Source organism: Harpia harpyja, chromosome 14 (assembly GCF_026419915.1).
Source record: "Harpia harpyja isolate bHarHar1 chromosome 14, bHarHar1 primary haplotype, whole genome shotgun sequence".
Taxonomy (NCBI): domain Eukaryota; kingdom Metazoa; phylum Chordata; class Aves; order Accipitriformes; family Accipitridae; genus Harpia; species Harpia harpyja.
The window spans coordinates 11,981,866-12,001,961 of record NC_068953.1 but is presented as its reverse complement, the minus strand read 5'-3'; the positions used below and the strand labels follow the sequence as shown (position 1 = coordinate 12,001,961).

General features: G+C 42.5%; 1 protein-coding gene across 2 annotated transcripts in view; it reads right to left on the bottom strand.

The window, feature by feature from the left end:
* Window positions 1–20,096, bottom strand: part of STX8 (syntaxin 8) — a 114,221-nt gene that overhangs the window by 56,009 nt on the left and 38,116 nt on the right. The window contains exon 7 of one of the 2 annotated variants that reach the window (XM_052807209.1): window positions 11,189–11,315. The exons of the other annotated variant lie outside the window; for it this stretch is intronic. Coding sequence (XP_052663169.1) covers window positions 11,200–11,315 — 116 coding nt within the window. The 3' untranslated portion in view covers window positions 11,189–11,199. The remainder of the gene's footprint in view (window positions 1–11,188; window positions 11,316–20,096) is intronic. 2 annotated transcript variants of the gene reach the window in all.

The following is a 20,096-nucleotide window of genomic DNA, read 5'->3' as shown; positions in this document are numbered from 1 at the left end:
CTGCTCCAGAGTCCTACAACCTCTGCCTGGCCTTTGGGAAGGGAAGAGCAGCCTGAGCGCCCAGCTCAGAAGGCCGAGGGCCAGCACATGCCTCCAGCGTAACCCTTTCCCACTGCTTCACCAAACCTTCAGCACCTTCAAGGCTAACACTTGCTGAAAGAAGAGAAAGCTATTTGTTCTGCTACAGAAAACTTTGCCATCTGCTCCAGGGACTAAGAGGACAGGATCACCGTTTCCACCACACACCACCCTTCACACTGCAGCCAAGCAGCCTCACTCATCCATTCCAAAATATACAAGATTATATTTGGGTCAAACTTTGATACCCCCGAGCAACACAGAGCACTTCATCCTCTCGAAATCAGGTCCAGAGGCAGCAGACGGTGGTTTGAAAATACATGGCGGTGACAAAGAACCATCCCAGGCCATCAGCTGTGGTAGCCCTCATCAGATCATTCACAGCTAAAGAGCAACACTGAGAAAACAAACAGCAGTATCGATTCCAGCAAACACAGTTATTAGTTAGAGTTGTTATTTTAAAAGCACATACTGAGAAGTTTTCCCTTTTCCAGCTGCTTATTTTGTTTTATTCGAACAAAACCCATGGACATTAATTTTAGCTGTACTTAATTGAATAATTTCTCTGGGGAATAGTTCAGGGCGAGTTTTAAAGCTGCCTGTTTCCAAGAGCCATTACTAATTGGCATATACCACAGTGTCAGTGTGCCAACCAAAATAGTACGCTTTAATGTTACTGGAACTACTCTCAGTCCAGATGTGTTGAGAACTCCCAGTGATATAAGGCAGGCAATAACCATATTCACATGATATGGTATTTTGAGTATCCTTCCCCAGCTATCTGGAAGGAGATAATAGTCTCCTTCACCAGAAATATTCAAGTGTAAAGCCAGGTCATTTGTTCCTCCCCTTTACTCCCAACAAGTGACCTTTCCTTTTATTTACCGTGTTTAAAGCAGACCAGCACAGTTACCTGGTTATCAAATGCACATTAATATTAAAAAAAAAAAAAAAAAAAAAAAAGAAAACAACAAACCCTCTTGCAAGAATTATAAAAGGTTGCCTCTGATTTACAGCATTCACTGAAGTCAACATTGCCATACACCCAGTGCACTGTTCAGTATGTGGCACACCAAGCCCACAGCAAGCGCTGGCTCCTTGTACTTGTAGTCATCTCTTATTTTTATTCAAATCCAAAATCTGAGTGCTCTAGCAACAAAACCAGAGATTTTTAGGCCAGACTATCAAAACTTCCAGCAAAATCTTCGCGTTATAGGGACAATGTCGTTAAACTATTTTTCTACAGACTCACTTTGAGAGAAAGCAAGGAAATACTGCTAACAGATAAAATAATCATAAATTCTGCATCTCTAGGAAAGCCTGGAGCACTAAGAGACTGGAAGCCTACTTACATTCATATAACAAAACCCTGCCAATCAAAACACTTTTCCTGTTACGATATGTTTGTTTTCTGCAAACTTATAGCACAAAATGAAAGGGCAGAAGCTAATTCAGACTCTGTATTTGTTTATTTTCCCTTTATCCAAAATCTAAGGAAGATTTTTAAAATACTGCCTTCAGAAATTCTTCATAATATTCACCCCTACATTCTTTTGGTAACTCTAATTTATCCCAAGTTTGTACACCATTGCAATACTTTTCCACAGATGTCAATAGCTTTAATTACAAACATGCATCAGTTGCCATAATTACACTAGGGTAGAAGGTATAGCAATTCCCCATAAAACACCACTAAAACCTGGTTTTTAGTTTAGGTTTCTGGTCCATTTCTCAAAAAAAAAAAAAAAAAAAAAATCACTTAAGTTATACTCCATGCAGCTGTTGTCACTTTAAGATCTACTTGACAATTACTACTTCCACACTTCTTAAACTGTGGACCCATCACAGTAATGTAATGTAATGTAATCCTTGTGGATACCAAAGAACCAGGCCTTAGTCCCACTGAAAAAAAAAACAAAAAAAAAACCAACAACAAAAAAAACCCCACAGTGAGACAGCATCTCATCTACTTGGGTCACAGCCACCTCAACCCCGATATACACCTTTCTTCCATGAGATAAAAATCAATTCTCATCCATTTTCTCAACTCTGAGAGTAACTGTAGTTAATGCATCTACGGGAGGACTCTCTTAAAAGCCAGCACGTTGCCTGCTAAGGGTTTACTCACAAGAGGTGCTCCCCATAAATCCACCCTCGCCTTGCATGCCATCCGTCAGCCCAACAATACATCACGACTGCCCGACCCCGGGCCGGCCAGTGAGACAGGGCTGTGAACGTCTCTTTGATGAACTGGGGCTGTGAAAGATGCCGCAGCACGCTGATGGATAACCCTCCGAGGCCGGCTCCTTCCTCCCGGACAAAGGGCCCGTCACTTGGGAGTCCCGGCAGAAGTTTCCCAAGCACCTTTGAAAGAAAAAAACCTCATTTCTCAAAACCTGCCTACGAGACAGCTCCAGCTCTAAGGCGATTTAAAGCGATGATTATAAATGGCTAATGTCATTTTGTCCCCACGAGAAAAATCACTAAATTGTTTGGCTTTGCTGGGAGCGAGGTTGAGCGGAATCACCCCGCTCTGTGGCAAGTGCCTTCAAAGAAAGAAATACTGAAATTCCTGACATGTCTAGCAGGCTGCGCAGGATGTATAAACTCATTCCTACTCAAATTAAAGAAAACTCAATCCAAAAAGCAGGACCGATCCATTCCCAAAGTGTTAACTGTAACACTATTTCCAACCCACGAGAGCGTCCCACATTTTTTACATTAAAAACCTTAAAAGTTAGTGAAACACTTCATTGCTGCCACGGTCCCTACAACTGAGAATAATTCAACAACTGGAGATTAAGTGCTCTCGGTTTCAAAGCAGATTAAGGAAGATTGGAAAAAATGACCAGCAGTGCTCTTGCACAGCTAGAGACCAAAAATATATTACATGGACTGCAGTTTGAGGAGCAAAAAGGGAATATAACTCAACGTGCTGATGTGATGCTGACTTTAGTGATTCAAGCTTAAGTGGTGCATTCCTTTCCTTCCAGTTTCAGTCATTTAATGAACAGGCAGTGCCACTCTCAGGTGGTAGACACACAGACCAGTGACCTGCCACATGCCGGAGGGTTTCTCAGGGTGACTGACACAGTATAGAGCTCATCCCCTGCCATTAACCCTTACCCTCCAAAGGAAGATGGGGTTTGTTGGGGTTTTTTGTTTGGGTTTTTTTTTTAAATGAAAAGGCACTTTAGAAATTTGATGAACACCCTTCCCCCAGACAGGCCAATCTAACCCTACAGTCTGTCTCTGAAGGAGTGGCTCAAACACCATAAGCTCCTCATCAATAACCTCTGCAGCACCCCAACATCACACAGCAGCAGATGCAAAATTTAGTTTAAAAAAATTCCACTGGTCAAGTCCTGGCCCCTGATTATGGGAAGGCGTCAGATGGGGCTAGGAGCTCACACAATCTTTTGAATGATCTTAATGTATAGCCCTAAGGAAGATGCCCTTCAGCGTGCCCATACCGAAGTGATGGAGATCAGTGACAGCATGTGGAACACACCAGAAGGGGTCATGAGGCCAGGTGGAAAGATCTTCCTCACCAGCCCATCCCTTATACCCATAGGAGCTGACAAGAACTCCAGGAAAGTTCACCAAAACCACACTCAAAACAACCAACCACCTCTGCCAACTGCTAAAAGCTTATTTCTACCAGCCAACAGGTACTGCCAGTCTCCTCCGCTCTATACATCCGCAGTCAAACCTCTTCTAAAATAACTTAGTCTCACTGGAGCATTAAGAGACTTGTTCAATTCTGCTCAAGGTATTTAGAGAAGAGGAAAATGCAGAACCATGTATTAGTGAGTTGTCAAGCCTGCAAAACACAACTGCCATTTTAATAAACATTCAGGTTGGTAATAAGCCAAGAGAGCATCACAGTATTCACCACAAGAGCATCATGCTGTGGACAGCTGCATGGCATTATCCTCTTGGATCACAAACGAGGAGGAAAGCCACTTTAGAATTGGTCTACCAATCACGGGAGGAACCAGAAAACTTGCAAGTGCTTCATGGTTACAGTATTGAAAGCAGCTGATAAAGCTAAGGTCAACCCAGGCACCTGGGACTGATCTCCAGCTGCCATACTTCATCAAGCTCTACTGGAATCAATGGTAAATTGACTAAATTAGCAAGAGGAATACATCATCTAACAACATGTTCAGAGCTGAGCAAATACCAGGAATCAGATGCACTGCAGTGAAGGCCCTCCTCTGATATTGCTGGAATTATTTGCGTCCTACCTGCCCAGTCGTCTGCCCAGAAGTCTGAAACAGACCAAAAGCAGAAAAAGACATCACTTGAGTTGGTGGCTCAGAAATATTCCATTCCAAGTCTGCAGTCATGGAAAAAGTTCAGATTACTCAGAGAAGCGGTTAAAACAACAGAAAGGGTGGAAGAAGAACTTCCACAGATAAGACGACCTCAAGTCTATGAATCCTGGTTAGCCTTAGCTAATGATTTTCTTTCTTCCCACTTCCTTCCACCAAAAGTTGTGCCAACTTTCCACATGCCCTCCCATGGATTTTCTGCAGATGTGGCTGAACACTTACTGTTTAGCGTGGCTCTGTGCCCATGGATTTTTGCAGAGCAAGGAAAGGCTCTTATACAGAGGGAGCCCTTATACAGCTGCTCCACTCCTCTATGATTTTCTCCTTTCTACAGTTCATTTGTTGGAAGGACAAAAAGTGATTAATTGGCAAAAGCTGCACAAAGCTGAGGGTTTAGTGCCACTAAGCAACATGTCTGTAAGACACTTCAGAAGACCGTGGCTAAATACTGGTTTGATCTCGATGCACGAGTTCTGAATTCCTGTGTGATGAACTCCAGCACAGGAAGGAAACCTTAAGCCTCCACTTTATCAAGCTACACAAATACACAGTTTATCAAACTGAGGAGATTACTAGTGCTTATTGTGCTTCTCCTGCAACTGTTTGCAGAAGCTGACCGTTTGATCGCTCTCAGATGTATGGGAACAAATCAGCACACTACCTTACTGCAGCAGCCGCAAGAGTACATACCTCAAACATTCTCTCTAGCCAAACTACTTTGTTTCAAAAAAAAACCAAAACAACAACCCAAAACCAAAACCCAAAACCAAAACAAACAAAAAAAGGGAAAGAATGTGAATACATACAGGACAAAAAATTAACTCCTAGCTCTGTGTGTGCATTCTCAAAGTCATTATTTCCAATTACTCAACTTACAACATCCCACTTAAAATACACTGATACTACAAAAGGCACTTTTAGCCTAGGGTTATTTTTTTCCTAATTTTTAACTAGGAAAAATGTAAGCCATTTTTGTCATTTGTTAAACCCTTTTCTTAGCATACTTGTACTAATCTGTTGTTCCACAACATGGTAAAAAGACAGAGATCTTTCTGACAACAACAAATATCAACTGGATATACAAAATGTGCCTCTTCTACTTGCAAAATCACTGGTCTACAGAGGCTTCCTAAATCTGATCAGAAGAGAACACCAATCAGATTATTAGTGCCAAATAAAAAGCCACAAGCTTTTTACTTTACAACCCCAGTTTCAATAAATCACAATGCAAAGCTCTGCCATCTCTACCCCATTATATTTCTCAAGGCAATTTGAGAAAGACCTGCCCTATAAGATCTGCCCTTTTTAACTTGTGAGGCTAGGAGTTCAATTTTAAGACATCTGGTAGTACAGGCTCCTAATGTCTGCTCTTTCCATATGGGCTGGGAGAAAGTTATAGATGTTTTCATCTTTTCTTTGAAAGGACAATGAACTCTTGCTGCATCATTTCCAACCCAAATAATTCTGAAACCCAAACGGATATTAATTGATAGATGCATTGTACAAATCTTCACGAGCACAAAGGATCAGATTCAATGGCTTGGCTGAGGCCATTATGTTTCTCTCTAAAAAAATGTTTTGGACATTAAACACCACTATTATACCCTTTTCCAATTCAGTCATGCTTTAGAGAATCCCCGTACTCCGGTCAGACCCTTCACCCCGCAATGGGGACGATGGTGAACAGCCGCTGCAGCAGACCCACACCACCTGGGCCTTCCTCCACGCACCCTGAAAACAAGGATAATCCTATTTATAAGCCCCCTCATGAAACAAATCGTAAAGCATGAGCTACTGTCTTTACTTATGAATATTGGGGAAACACTGTCATTTCCAAGTAAGCACCCACAGTTGTCCCCCCATCACTACACATCTTTTAGCAGAAGCAATACCCCAACCATTCTTTAACCTGCACAAATTGCATGAAGATGCATAATTTGATTATTTGATATTTTGTAAAATCTTATGAAGCTTTTGATACGGGCAGTAACAGGTACACTGAAAGCCGAAGGGTACCTGCAGCCTAGCCAAAGATGACACACTTTCAAATCTCTGGATTTTGAAGTTTCACACCACCAGCTAACAGCAGTATTTCAAGACTTCAGATGTTCGGTTCTGGGCCTCAATCTTAAATTATTTTTTCAAATGCTCTTAAAACACATTTAATCCTTTGTTTTCTTTCCGAGGAGAAAGGTTTCACATCTGGACTGTCAACCTGCATTCCAAAGCATTAGCCTGGCAAATTAAAGCAGCTGAGCTGTAAATCTCCAAGAAGAGGACTTGTCATGGAAATCGCAACTCAGCATTAACTACGAGCCCAGTTCAGCAAGAAAGCCAACATAAAAAGCCCAAACAATGCAGGCGGCCTCAAGACAACTTTGAAAATGAATTCTACTGTCTGATAGAGCAAGCTAACCTAACTTAACCAACCCAGACTTGTAGCAGCATCTTTGTACCTGGCTTTAATCTGAAACAGTCACATAAGAGCCCATCAGTTACGTAGCTGAATTATGCAGATCGTTTTCTACAACCAGCACCCCAATTTGATGAGAAGACTGCAGTTTTCAAATGTGCCTTGTGAAAGTTGAATGCTCAGTCCCCATTAACTCCAAGAGAGCTGAAGTTCTCGTTCCCTTGGACTGCCACCTCTAATGGCTCTCTTCTAGGTATGAATTACACAAGCAGTAAGATAGAAAGCAACCAGACGAGTTCCAAAGAATTAAATTCTTCCAGCCAGACTTCAATGGAAATCCAAACGCCAGCAACGCTGATGCAAAGTGGAACCAGCAGCAAAAGGGTGCAGAACGGTAAAAATGAAAAATAGAAAAATCGTGATCTCCCCAGTGCCCCAGGATAATGGCATGTTACTGAAGTGTCTCAGCTAATGTAATAAAAAAGTGTTAATGTAACATTTTTTGATCATTGCACCATTTATTTATTCAGATTTTCACATTTATAAGTTAGCTGCTAAAAAGAATTCCATTTTTGCTATTAATTTTTTTTTTCCTTTAGAGGGAAAGCAGTTTTGGAAAAAAACAACTTAAAGCTTAAATCAGCTCTAGAGCAGCTTGGAAGAAAGGACTGGCTGATCCACAGAAGACATCTGAGGAACAATGGTCTGGTTGGTTAACTCTTCTGTCAGCACTCACTTCACAAAACACTCTGCAGTCTAACTCAATTACTTTTTATATTTTATACTAAAGTACTTTATTAAATCTCTCTTCCTACCAAACATACAATGCAGAGCTTTGTGTGTTGGGGTCTTAAGATTTTTTCATTCTTTCAGCTCTAGTTCCCTGCCTGCGTCTCTACTGACCTATGCCACACCAGGTGTGAGTTCATCTCTTCACCTTCACTGCTGAACACCACGGCCTCTTACTTTTTCCAAAAACTGGACAAACACTCTACATGATCAATTCAAAACAGTTCTTCTGTTGAATTAACAGTGTTACCGCAACGCTCTGCTGCCGCATGAAGTCTGCCAAAAAATACCCTTATCCTATAACGACCGTAACTGTTACGTAGCCAGCTTGCAAACATATACAGTTACTAGAACCACATTGAGTCTTTCCTGTCTGGTTCCTGAATGAACAAGAAAACACACAGAAGTTTTGCCCCAAACTAAGACGAGTAGTATGATACAAGTACTATGATGCCTGTACCTTGATACCTAAAGGAAAAACATTGTGTAGAACCACGTTATTATCTACCCCACATCACTGCTATCAGCATCCTGGGCCACCAGAACAGCTTCCTCTACTATTTTTGTGATATTACCTACCAACTTTTCCCACTCTGCCCCCCATCTTGTACCCTCCACCTCCTGTCCACCAACTCGGTAAGCTCCAGGCTAAACGTACATGCATATCCATGTCCGATTGCTCCCAAGGGCATCAGAAGCGCGAGGTCAGGGGGAAGAGACAACACAGGTTGCACCTGACTCCTGCCTTCCCCGGAGGTGATCCTGCCGTGACAACGCTGTGTACATCCCTTCTCTGGGAGGTGCTGGAGGATTACCCTGTGTCTTCTATCTGCAGACCTTTCAACAAAAGACACTATTATAAGATTAAAACCCAGCTGAAGTAATTGTGTATGGAAATTCCTTTTATTAGGGCTGTGGATCGAGTCTTATCAGGTTTCACGGCTCAGAGAGCGGACTCTGGCAGCCAGGCATGTTTGTTAATAGCTATTCCAGCTGTGGCCGACTATTTTTGCTCACCTGTTTTTTGTCATGCTGAAACAAGACACACCACCATGTTCTGTGACAGATATTTTCGTTAGAGTAACACATTTCTCCTTCATCACTTAATATCAAGTGCTCAGCATAATTAAACCAGTTACCACAACACCTCTGCCATCCAGCATGCGGATACCCCATTCACTGCTCACGACACCGGAGAGCTGTAGCTTACTCCTGGCACAGGTCTCAAAATGGAAAAAAAGCCGGATAAGCCACTAGAAGAGCGTCCGCTCCAGCCTACAGTCCAGAAGCAGCTGTCCAAAAGTTCAAGTTAATGCTTGAAACAGGGTGAAAAGCATTACAACAGGCAAAGGACAGTAAACAACAGGCAAGAATTTGACCAAACAGTGCAAATGTCATCATGGGGTTATGTTCCTATATCCACTATAGAGCACTGCACCACTGCAACCAAGAGTCAAAGGAACTTCGAGGAAGCCCTCCAGGTCAGGAGCTTCAGGCAGTCTAGGACATTTATCCCAGGAATGACCACCTTTGTGGTGGTATTCAGCACCCAGCTTAAAAACTTGTCATCGCCAAGGTCTAACACTTACTGTACTACATAGGTGAGCCACCAGGTACCAGCTGGTAGGTATATGTAACATGCCACCAGACAGACAGCAAAGGGATAGCAAACAGCAATAGAAACACAGAAAAAAAACACAGAAGAGAGGGTTGAGGAGAGCAAATATGCTGGCAGAAAGAAAAGGGATGGCCTGGCAAGCTGGCATGTTCCCTGACCTCAAACTTGACCACCCAGATTGGTTCAGACATTTTGATTTTCTACCTCAAGCTGTGATCACTAGGCATCAGTTCCTTCTCAAGGAGGCTTAAACAGAGCACTGAAAACCCACCTGTCAAAGCCTGACATCCTTCTCCCACCAGCAACTGAACACACGGCCGGCCTGAAACACATTCCTCCTAGGTAATACCCAATGCATTTTGAAATCTCAGCTGAGCAAAACCTTCAGCTCACCAGCTTCCCTTTCCTCTCCTACTAGCTCCTATTTTCCAAACTCTGAATGTCCTGGAGATGCTACTTACAAGAGAAGACACACAGAAAACAGGCTGTCTGCTCTGCTGTAAAGTGTTATTATGTGCAATATGGAAAAGTAAGAGAGCACAGCTCAAGCCAGACAGAAGATGCTGCTTTTATCAGGGCGCTTCAGCAGCATCCAAGAGAAGACTTCTTTGAGAATAACTTTGGAGAAGGACACAAATTTCTCTTATTTCTTTTCTTGTCCTGGGCACACTTATAAAAAGTCCAGTCTGGCTTCTCAGATGCCATTTTCACCATCAAGTGTGGAGTTCAGCCACTTTAAATGCCTTTTAAAGTTGGTTGTTCTCATTCCAGCAAGTTCCTCACCCTTTACTGCAGCTGAAATTTTAAGACGCTGGGAGGAACAGCACATATAACCTCACATAACCCAGTGGGATTTAGCGCTTAACATCCTTGTAGAAGAGGAAGGCAACACAAGACCATGTAACAATCCTAGAGCTCATCCTGCAGAAGCTCCTACAGCCAAACCAAACCTGCCTGGTCCCAGGTTAGTACTACAGCAGGATGAAATTCGCAGTATTGGCTGAAATCACCGTCGGCATCACATCAGAAGGGTCACTGTCACTGACATACGCTGTGCACCACCAAATCAGGCCCCGGAGCATCACACACACACCCACACGGAGCTGCATCCACCCCAAGCAGTGCTGATGAAACTGGATGCACCAAGTTTCCGTGTTTCAAGCCCACTAACACAAGCTTGGGCACCTCCACTCCATCCAGCCCCAAATAACCAGATATATGCCCTCAAAGGTCTTTGAAACTTCATTCTTATAAGTTTAGGGCTGCAGATGTTTAAACAATTAGAAAAATATCATCCATGCTCTAAGCATCCTTCTTGCTTCAAGTTTTCTTCTTTCTCCTGGCCAGAGGAGAATGATGCGTGCACCTGTGGATGCAGGGAGCAGATTAAAGCCCCAAATCAGCAACCGAGTTAGCTCAGCACACCAGCCATCTCCCAGGCATCTCCTCCTGTACGGATCGATAGCGCTACTCGTACTGGCCTGTCATAATTCTGGACTAAATGAAAACCAAACACCAAAACGAGCACTCATTTTCTGATGTTTATTGGCTGAGGTAATGGGTCTGAGCAAAAAACGTTGCTTTCACAGGGCAGAACACACTGTTTATAATGCAAGCTTTTGAAGTCCAGCACGAAAAAAAATAAAGAGGGTTTTGTTGTTTTGTGTGCGGGGTTTTTTCCCCCCTTCTTTTTTTGAACGATGTGATACAAACCAGCTTGATACACAAATTAGAGGTGATCTCATCAGTCCATTAGCCCAACTAAAGCAAGACCATCACTTGCGAGGGGATGTGCTGGCTAGATACTACTGATTGGCCTGTGAGTAGCATTAATATGGGGGTACAAATGCAGCCTTCATTACACAGGCAAGGCATGGCTCCCAGCTTTCAATCTGCTGCAAACAGTTTCGCTGTATTGAAAAGTGGGATTTTAGAGTAGCGTCTCACACTTACCGCTCTAGTATTTAGGCAGAGACTATGGCTAGTCTTGCCACCTCTCTTGATAGAAGGAAATGACCTACAGACATCATATGCATCGCTGATTCACACGAAACAGATGCCTTGTACAGAGTGTCAGCCCCTGAAAGGAGGGGAGGAAAAGCACTTGAAAATTCAGTAAGAATAGTAAAATGTGGTTTAGAAGCTTTCGCCTTTCATTTCTCATAAACTAGAACTCCATCACATCTTTCCACCAAGTTTCTTTTGATTTCTTTGTTGTAGAACGAACAATGCTTGAATGCTAAGAAAGTCTCATTTCTAAGATGTTTCTGTTTTCAATCGAGCAGCAGAACTATTTATTTTCCTAGCCAGTGATGGAATTAAACAATTTGTCTTTGAAAACTCTATAAGCCTTCACCCTGACAAACCCCCCATCTGCTTTTCAGATTAAGGTACTTTGATTTTTACCAGCTAAAGGTTTATGAACTGCTGTATAAACCCAATTACTCTCATAGTAAATTATTTAAAGCTTACATGTTATTTTTTAAATTTTTCCCCATGGAGTACTCTGGAGATTCGGAAAAGAAAAGGCTCACTAGGGCATTTTGAATTAAAAATGCGTAACAGGGAAAACCATGGAGCTTCCAGAAACTCGGAATAAAAAAACCCTCAACATAGTTAAGTGAGGATGAGACACACCCCAGGAGAGACTTTTCAGGGTAGGACTGTTAAAAAAAGAAAAAAAAAAAAGCTCAATCTCAGTGCGAGGAAGTTTTTTAAAAACAGATTAAGTTTCATCTGAGGTAGTATTTATTCCTTAGCTGGTCTCTGCCTCATTTCCTGATTGAAAACAGGGATAGTAGAGATCTTTGTGTACTCGCTTTGGATGTCATCAGCAGAAAACACACCGTGGACAGTGTTTCATTTAAAAGGAAAGCTGCCTTTCGTGCTCGTTGTCTCTGTTTTAGCTGTGTCCACAAAGGCACAGAGCATCCCAGGAGCAAAGAAGGCAGGCTGGAGTCCCAGCTGGGATAACGAGGGAGGCCACATGGAGCATGCGACAAGAAGAACTGAGCCCACTACTGCTTCTCTGAACTAGGACTGATCTAGAAGAAAAAACCCACCAGTCCTTGGCAATAATCACAATATAATGCTAGCAGAAGCTAATTCATTTTCTGATCACCACTTCTGGGACAATTTTCATTGCCCAGAGAAAGGGTCAGGGCAGGCAGCGTTGCTGCCCCAACAGCAGCTTTCACTATAGATCAATTCCTGAGCCCAAATCCTCCATTCTCTGGAGCAACTCTTCTCCACTGGGGCACAGAAATAAGCACAAAATCTCTCATTTGAAGTCACAGTGCTTTAGCAAGACTACTGCAGGGATGGTATTTGCTTGGCTACGGTATGATACAGTATTATTTGGAGACCACTAGCAATGCACCTTTATCTTCTGCTATACATCAAAAGCTAAGGAAAGATCCCCAAATTTAATTATGACATTCTTAGTTTTAGGACAGTGAGTAACCATTCCCATAAATTAATATTTGTCACGTGCAAACTGTTAAAGAAAGTTATAGCCCTAGGCAAGTTAACAAGAGTAACCAGAAGCTTACGAGAAGTGTCCCTTCAGGATGTACCCAAACCAGGGCACACAAAGGGAAGGCAGGGGAACACCCCACTTTTAAAGAGCTGGCATTCACAGCAATTTGTTCTGCGCAGTTCTTTTCCTGGTACGTTTTGTCATTTATGCACTCAAGCACAAAAAAAAGTGTGTTAAAACAGCATCTCAGCAACACTGAGCGATTCACTTGAGATGTCTGGTCTGCATGTGCCTGTAGTGCAAAAGACTGACTTACGTGACCAGAAGCACTGATTTCCAGCATCCCAGCCTATCAGTTACTCTCCCTTCTGCCACCCATACAGCACAGCTAAGCAGCAGCCAGGTGAAATGACTTAGTTATTTAGATTAATTAATCAGGGAAGAGCAGGCAACAGCACTAAATCCCACAAGCATAATACAGCTAAATCAAACTGATGCTTTCCTTCAGAGCTGGTGACTTCCCTGAAGCTTAGCAGGGCTGAGTCCAGAGGTTCAGTGCCATGTCCCACATGGCATTAGCAGAATGCCAGGGAAACCATGCAGCTCGGACAGCACAGGGACTAGACCTCCAGCAGCAGAATGATAAATAGTTTCCCAAGAGCTCCTTGCTGCAAGACTGGCCCCTGCTGTCAGACCAGCACTAACAGATTTCAATTGGGGGTGGTTACCCACCAACTGGCCCCTGGACAAGGAAGACCAAGGTGCTGAGTTCTACAGCTGCAGCTCGTTCAGGGAAAGGCAGCAGTGCCTGCCAGCGCAGTCAGTCTGTGCCACCCAGCCAAGCCCTGCAGAGCTGCCTCTGGGGGGATGAGGACCCCCCCTGCCTCCAAAGATGCATCCTTGGTGCCCATCTGCAAGGCAAAACAAGAAGGAATTTTCAAAGTTGTCAGTTTTCTAACGTAAAGCACTGGTATCCAGCTATAAAAGACTAGGTAGAGGGGAGTTGCAGCTAAGAGGGAGGTCTGAACAGCGGTTGGAAGACAGCAAGGAGCTGCAAGCCACAGAGATGCACTCCATCGCATTGAGATGGCATCAAAGGCAGGCAGCTTCCAACCCTCTAGAGCTCCCCGTGAGAAATGTTCAAAGGAAGAGAGCAGAGCTCACTTTGCATCTTGTCTTTATGGTAACCACCTACCACAAACCAGACATGCTGCACAGCACCTTGCTTTTCCAGGGGGGTGTCTAGAGAATGATAAAAAAAATAGGAGGAAGTTTAAAAGGCCTCAAGAGCACAAGAAACCCAAAGGAGCACCAGAGCTCGCCGCACCTTGGCTGCACTGTGCCCTCCCACCAGCCACAGCTTCTCCACCATTTGGGTCCCTCCCTTGCTGCCTCCAGATGCACCAAACCTCAGCTCAGCTGCTGCGAGGACACAGCCCCAGCCACTTTTACCACCTAAATTCTGGGGTTCATCCGAGTGAAACTGAGCCCATCATTCCAAACTGATAAATCTTTTTTCCTCTCTTAACAAGACTTTTGTTTGTTTGTTTTTGAAAAATGGAATATTTTGGTATACTTGGTACACTTTCTCCTGCAATTCATCTACACCTACTATATATCCCTTTGGCTCAGATCTCCCATCGCTAAGTGGGAGTCAAGCCCCATGAATTTAGGACACTAACAGAACTTAGCAGTTGTCCAGGCCAGGAAAGGACTTGATGGCACTTTACCCTCTGACCCCAGCACAGATCCACTCAAGATTAAATTGGTTTTGTTGCCTGGATTACCTTCTGACTCCTAATCTTACTGAGGCCAAGGACATTGATGCTGATACTGGGTCACATACTTTTAGGACTGATGCATCTGTGTCAGCTTTCAAAATTTCTGCAGCACACTGTGCGTGCTTATCACACTTTTAATAAAAACCATGATGTAATACATTTCCCAGAGCAGTTGCAGACCTCCTGCCAGGGCCCCGCAGAGAACCAGTGCTCTGCCTATGCTTGCGCCATTTAAATTCCATTAATCTTGTACTTTCAGCAATACTAAGTTCACAAGAGATCATATCATTAGGTTTTTCCCCAGCTATGATTATCACTGAAGTCCTTGAAACTCTGAACAAATAGAAGCCCATCTCCTGGTCTGGTTCATTAGTATTTCTTCTATGTAAAAATGCTGACAATCTGCATAGTATAAGGGTTTTGTTTGTTTGTTTGTTTTTAATTAAAGACTGAAATGGCCATTGGTTACACTTCTACCAGCCACTCAGGATTCAAGGGATTTATCAGCCTCTCCTGCACTCTGCAAAACAGGGCTGTGTGCCAGAGACACTGCAGGTTTGCATTGAGCCCTGCAGCTCCCCAGGCTGGGTAGAGCTATCGCTTGCGCTCTTGCACACCAGCACCGAATATTGCCCTACGTTCAACCACTTCAGAGGTTTCTTTTCACTTCAGGATCTACTGCTAAAGTCTCCATCTTTTTTAAGGCTCCTCCCAACGTAGCTTACAGTCCCAGTATTCTCTCCCCTCTTCCATTAACATTCCTCTGTCTTGTACTACAGTTTGCTATAGGGAAAAAGTATACTAAGTATTCAAAAGTATATTTTGCAATACAAAGTTCAATTATACAAGCATCTCTCTATTACACAAGCATCATGTTCTTGATGCCAAATACGTCTCTCTAGTTTCTAGCATCTGCAATGACCAAGTTTGGCCCCTCTATCAACTGAACCTCCTCTCAAACCCCCAGGTAGTTACAGGAGGTCCTGCCCATGCCTCCCTTTTGTCTGCTCTGCTCACAGGAGCATTTTAGGAAGTCTGAAAAAATCACCGCCATGGCAGCATCAAGTTGTCAACAGAACCACAAGCCTACTCTGTTTATGAAAGGCATACGCTGTGAAATAGCCTCTGCAACCAGATGTCGCACTGCAGAGCACGGCTCTCTGTACAGCCCAGGACACAGCGCTTCTCAGGAACTTATTAGGAGAACTGAAAATAGCAATTCTTGATTATAAAGACAAGTTCACCCATCAGCAGTCAGTATTCAAAAAACTGATACAGGCTATGAGGAAGAAAAAACACTCCAAAGTGTTCTGAAAAAGGAAATAAAAAGCTTTTGAGCTCATAACTTAGGGGACATTTGAGAATTGGAATACGTACAACAGTTTGGTTTAGCCACCTAATAATCTTAACAAAACATTTTAAATAAGCTCTATTTTAGCTAGGAAGGGTATGACCACCATAGTGAACATTTAGCTATTGTGGGCTCAAGGTACCTCACAAAAAAGCCAACTCTTCCGTGATGCTGCTCAGAAGCTATGGGAGCGGTCACAGCACCTCCACACCTCCCTGCCCACGGGCCAGACAGAGGCACCGACATGGAGAAGGACCACACATACGAGGACCACGCAGACACTCTGCTCCAGGCACAACACAAACCCACTAGAACAGACATGCTTGAAAAAATTAAAATATTAAGAATAAAGCAAGAGGAAACATATAATAAAAGTATTAGAGAAATGGCAAATTGAGAGGAGTCTCCCTCTTCTTTTTTTCTTTTTTTTTTTTTTTTTTTAAAGTTTTTTCCTCTTTGGAAAAGAGCAGAAAAGTCATTCTCTTATGCAAGATGTTTTAATTCACATTGCCACTCTGACATCTCATTCATGGGCCCACCAAAACAACCCAGGGAAAAGGTCAGACACTGTGTAATAGCTATACATTAAGCAGCAATGAAAAACAAGAAACATCCCACACTGAGGACACGCTAATGGCTCTTTCCAGTCAACACATACCTAATTCACTTTTTAAGACTTTAAGTTGCAAATTTTTATTCAGCTTTCACAGCACAAATAGCCACAAGAAAGCTACCCAAAACCCCAATTTGCCAAGTCAGGATTATTTGATATGAAGGTCACTTCCTCCAGCCCCAGGCAAACTGCTTTAAACCCTTTAACAGACAGAGGTAAAAAGTACAAGGAATACTTTTATTGATCTTAGGATACAAGACACAGGTCAAAGACTGAGTGCACAAAAATAATTCACTCTTCTAGAGGAACATAAAAACACTAACTACTCAGAAATGCCCTGTGCTGGCATCAGTGGGGTGCAACAGTTAATTTGTTAAGGCAGATTAATGCACCCACAAAACCTACAGTGTTAAGGCAATTTTGACCTCTCCAGATTGGCTGCCAATATGATATAGGTCCAAAAGAAATTACCCTTTTCTGCTACGACAGAACAATAAATTGACTTCCTCAAATACAGTGGTTAAAGAATCCAAGTTCCTGACCTGGAATGTTTTACTAGTAGTATGCTGTGCTGTAGGGAACAATCAGGATGACATTTGCTGAAATGTGTGGGATTTATGATATAATAGGTTGCACATATGTGCCAAAAGAGAAAAAAACCCTCTTAAATCCAAGCAAATCAAGATTAATTAGCTATTAAAATAGCTAAGAGAACACAGTGCAGTACAGGTGGTACAACAAACCAACTTACTTTCTGTACACGGTGACTAAAGTTATTTCTGAGGTCACATCGTACGTGTATCTTCGATCGCACTCTCACTGGGAAAAGCAAAAATTGCTGCTCCTTTGTAAACTCCTGCTCTTTGTAATTCTGTAGGTTTGCACTTTCATAAACAAACATTACGCAGTCCTTTTATAGGAAGTCCCAGTAAGTCCACAGGAAAATCCCATATTGTCTGGCTTTGATCATCAAGACAGATTGAAAATTAACTCTGGTATTTTTACAATGATCCTCATATTAAGGGAGAGGACATGCCGCACACATTCACCTCTCCACTTTATCAGTTAGATTCACTCTAATTTTTTCCCCCTTTCATCCAGTTCAGTGACTTCTTGTTTTATTGCTGCTAATTACAATTACAGGTGTTCAGAAATCAACAGCCTGACAGATGCCTCATACCTTAAATGCCATCCCTGCAGCCCAGCGCTTTGCTGTGGACCATGTCTCTCCAGCAGCACCGAGCAGGCTTCGGCATCACAAAGCAAACATTCTTCTGAAATCATAGCAGCCTGACTTCTTTTTTTCTTCCTACTGCCCCAGGAATGCAACCAAGTTGTTAATACCCTGCAATCTGCTCGGTTTCCCTCTTAATCCTCATTTTAACCAAGCCTCTCCTTGCAGGAGATCATATCAATATGTCCCTAGCAGTCAAACAATGCGGAAAAGAGCCAATGTTATTGTGAGCCTGAGGTGGAGCGACTCTATTCCCAGCAGGAGATCAATTTGTACAAGGAAGCAGCGAGTTCTTCTCTTGCAGGGGTAACCACTTCAAATGAGCCAGACTCCCTGCGACAACAAATATCCTTGCTGGGATACAGTCAGCTAGCAAAAGCTCACATGCAAATGCTGCCGTTCCCTTTCCACAGGTCAGGAGACCAAGGCACGCACATCTCCTTTCCTCCTGTGCAGGTCTTCAACAAAGACAACTTTATACAGCTTTTCAAGTCCTGCAGGCATCTCTCAACTCTGATCAGGGACCACATCATGGGAAAAGATGTCTTGCGGCTGTGGTCTTTGTCCACATTAACACACAGCCTGGAAATGTGAACCACATCCCTCCTTCCAGGTACCTTCGCTCTAAGTTCGTTATTCTGCAACATGGTAAACTACCCATTAAGTTTATTTTCACACAATTTTCAGCAGCTCTCAGTTCCCCACAGACTACACAGTTAAATTCAAAGACATTTCCAGCATCAATGGGAACACTTCCCCAGGGCTGCATACCCTTTGGTTTGTTGCACACAGCCCAACTGCAGTATTCAAGGAAACCAACAGAGACCAAGTTACTGACTTTGTTTGCTATAGTACCCTTTTGTTACATTACCCCATCCTGGGAAAACTTAAGTTATTGACAGATAAAATAAACATGAAAATAATTATAGAGCAGACGGACTTGTTGGAGAAGCAAGGAGGACCAGCTGATGCAGGGCCACTTGGGTACCAAATCAGTAAAACGTGAGCAGGAGAAAGTCCCTCCTCTCCAGGCTTTCGGAAGTCTCCTTTAATACTTACTTAAATCTTTTCATTCAGCTGTTTACAGGATATTTGAGCTATTTGTTAAAGTCTCAACATCTTCCGCCACTTAGCCAGAAAGTGGAAAAACTGCTTTATCCGCTCTCGTAGGTACCAAAGTACCACCCTCAGCAAACTAGGACTTGATTTACATGGGGAAATAGCTGCTCAGCAAAAGCCTCCCACATGAACACCCTGATCCCAGCTAAGAATACTGACAGATAAAATTAGCAAGGAAAAGCTTTAAATCCTCACCAAAACTGATTTCTGTAAAGGCTTCCCTGTTTAGGGAAATGTGAAAGGGATGCAGTCAAATCAAATACCACTTCACCACCTGAATATTTTCAAAACACATTCTCATTGCTTTTCATTTTCCAAAAATACAACAAAAAAAGCGACGGAGAATTCCTCATTACTCAGTGTGACTGTTGAAGAGACTGATGTAGAACAGCGATGCGGCGGTACCTATACACTGGGATTACGACGTTGTTACTCTCAGAATTGATGGACATATTAATTGGAGACAGCTGCAAGGAAAAATATCCTAACGACATGATTCATTAGTTTTCATAGATAATTACATCTGCTCATGGCCTCACAGTGAATCATTCATTTAGGGAATTTTTTGGAGTATTAAATTTAAATGCTGTAATCAGATTTGTTAATCTGTGAGACAAGGCAAACCAAACAAAATTTTATTCAGGGAATTGTTTATACTTTCAACATTGACATTAATTCAGCAGCAGGAAAAAATTAGCAGCATAATGCATGCTCACGTAGGTTAAAAATTATTAATGGTAATCTCCTTCACTCCCCCCAGCGCTTGTAATGAGACTGTACAGATTTCTTCAAGGCTGCCTGGACTGCAATATTTTTCCCTGGATGCATCTTCATGCATTACACAATCCAGTGGCCTTTAAAAAAAATTTTTTTTTTTTTTGAGAGAGAATGAAAGAATTAAAACAATTGATACTTGGTTTTGCCACTCTTATAGACTCAAAACGCAGCTGGTTTTTCAGTGTTAGTATATTATACATTTTAAAAAATTGTGTAAAACATGATTTAGCTGGTTTTGTTACTTTGAAGTAGTAGCACATATTCTCAGATAGAAACCCTAAAAAAAACTTGCAGATCCAGGCCAGTTCCCTTCCTATCAAGTCACATAAAACTCTTCAGTGAACTGAACTCCACCTTAAAAATAGGTAATTTTTTGCCCATTTTTTCTCCTGAAAGCCACTCTGGAATTTCCTATCTCTCAGTTTAAAAAAAAAAAAAAAAAAAAAAAATTCTTGTCTGTAGTACTTATGGTCAATTTATTCCCATTTTTTCTTGAACCAATATTCCT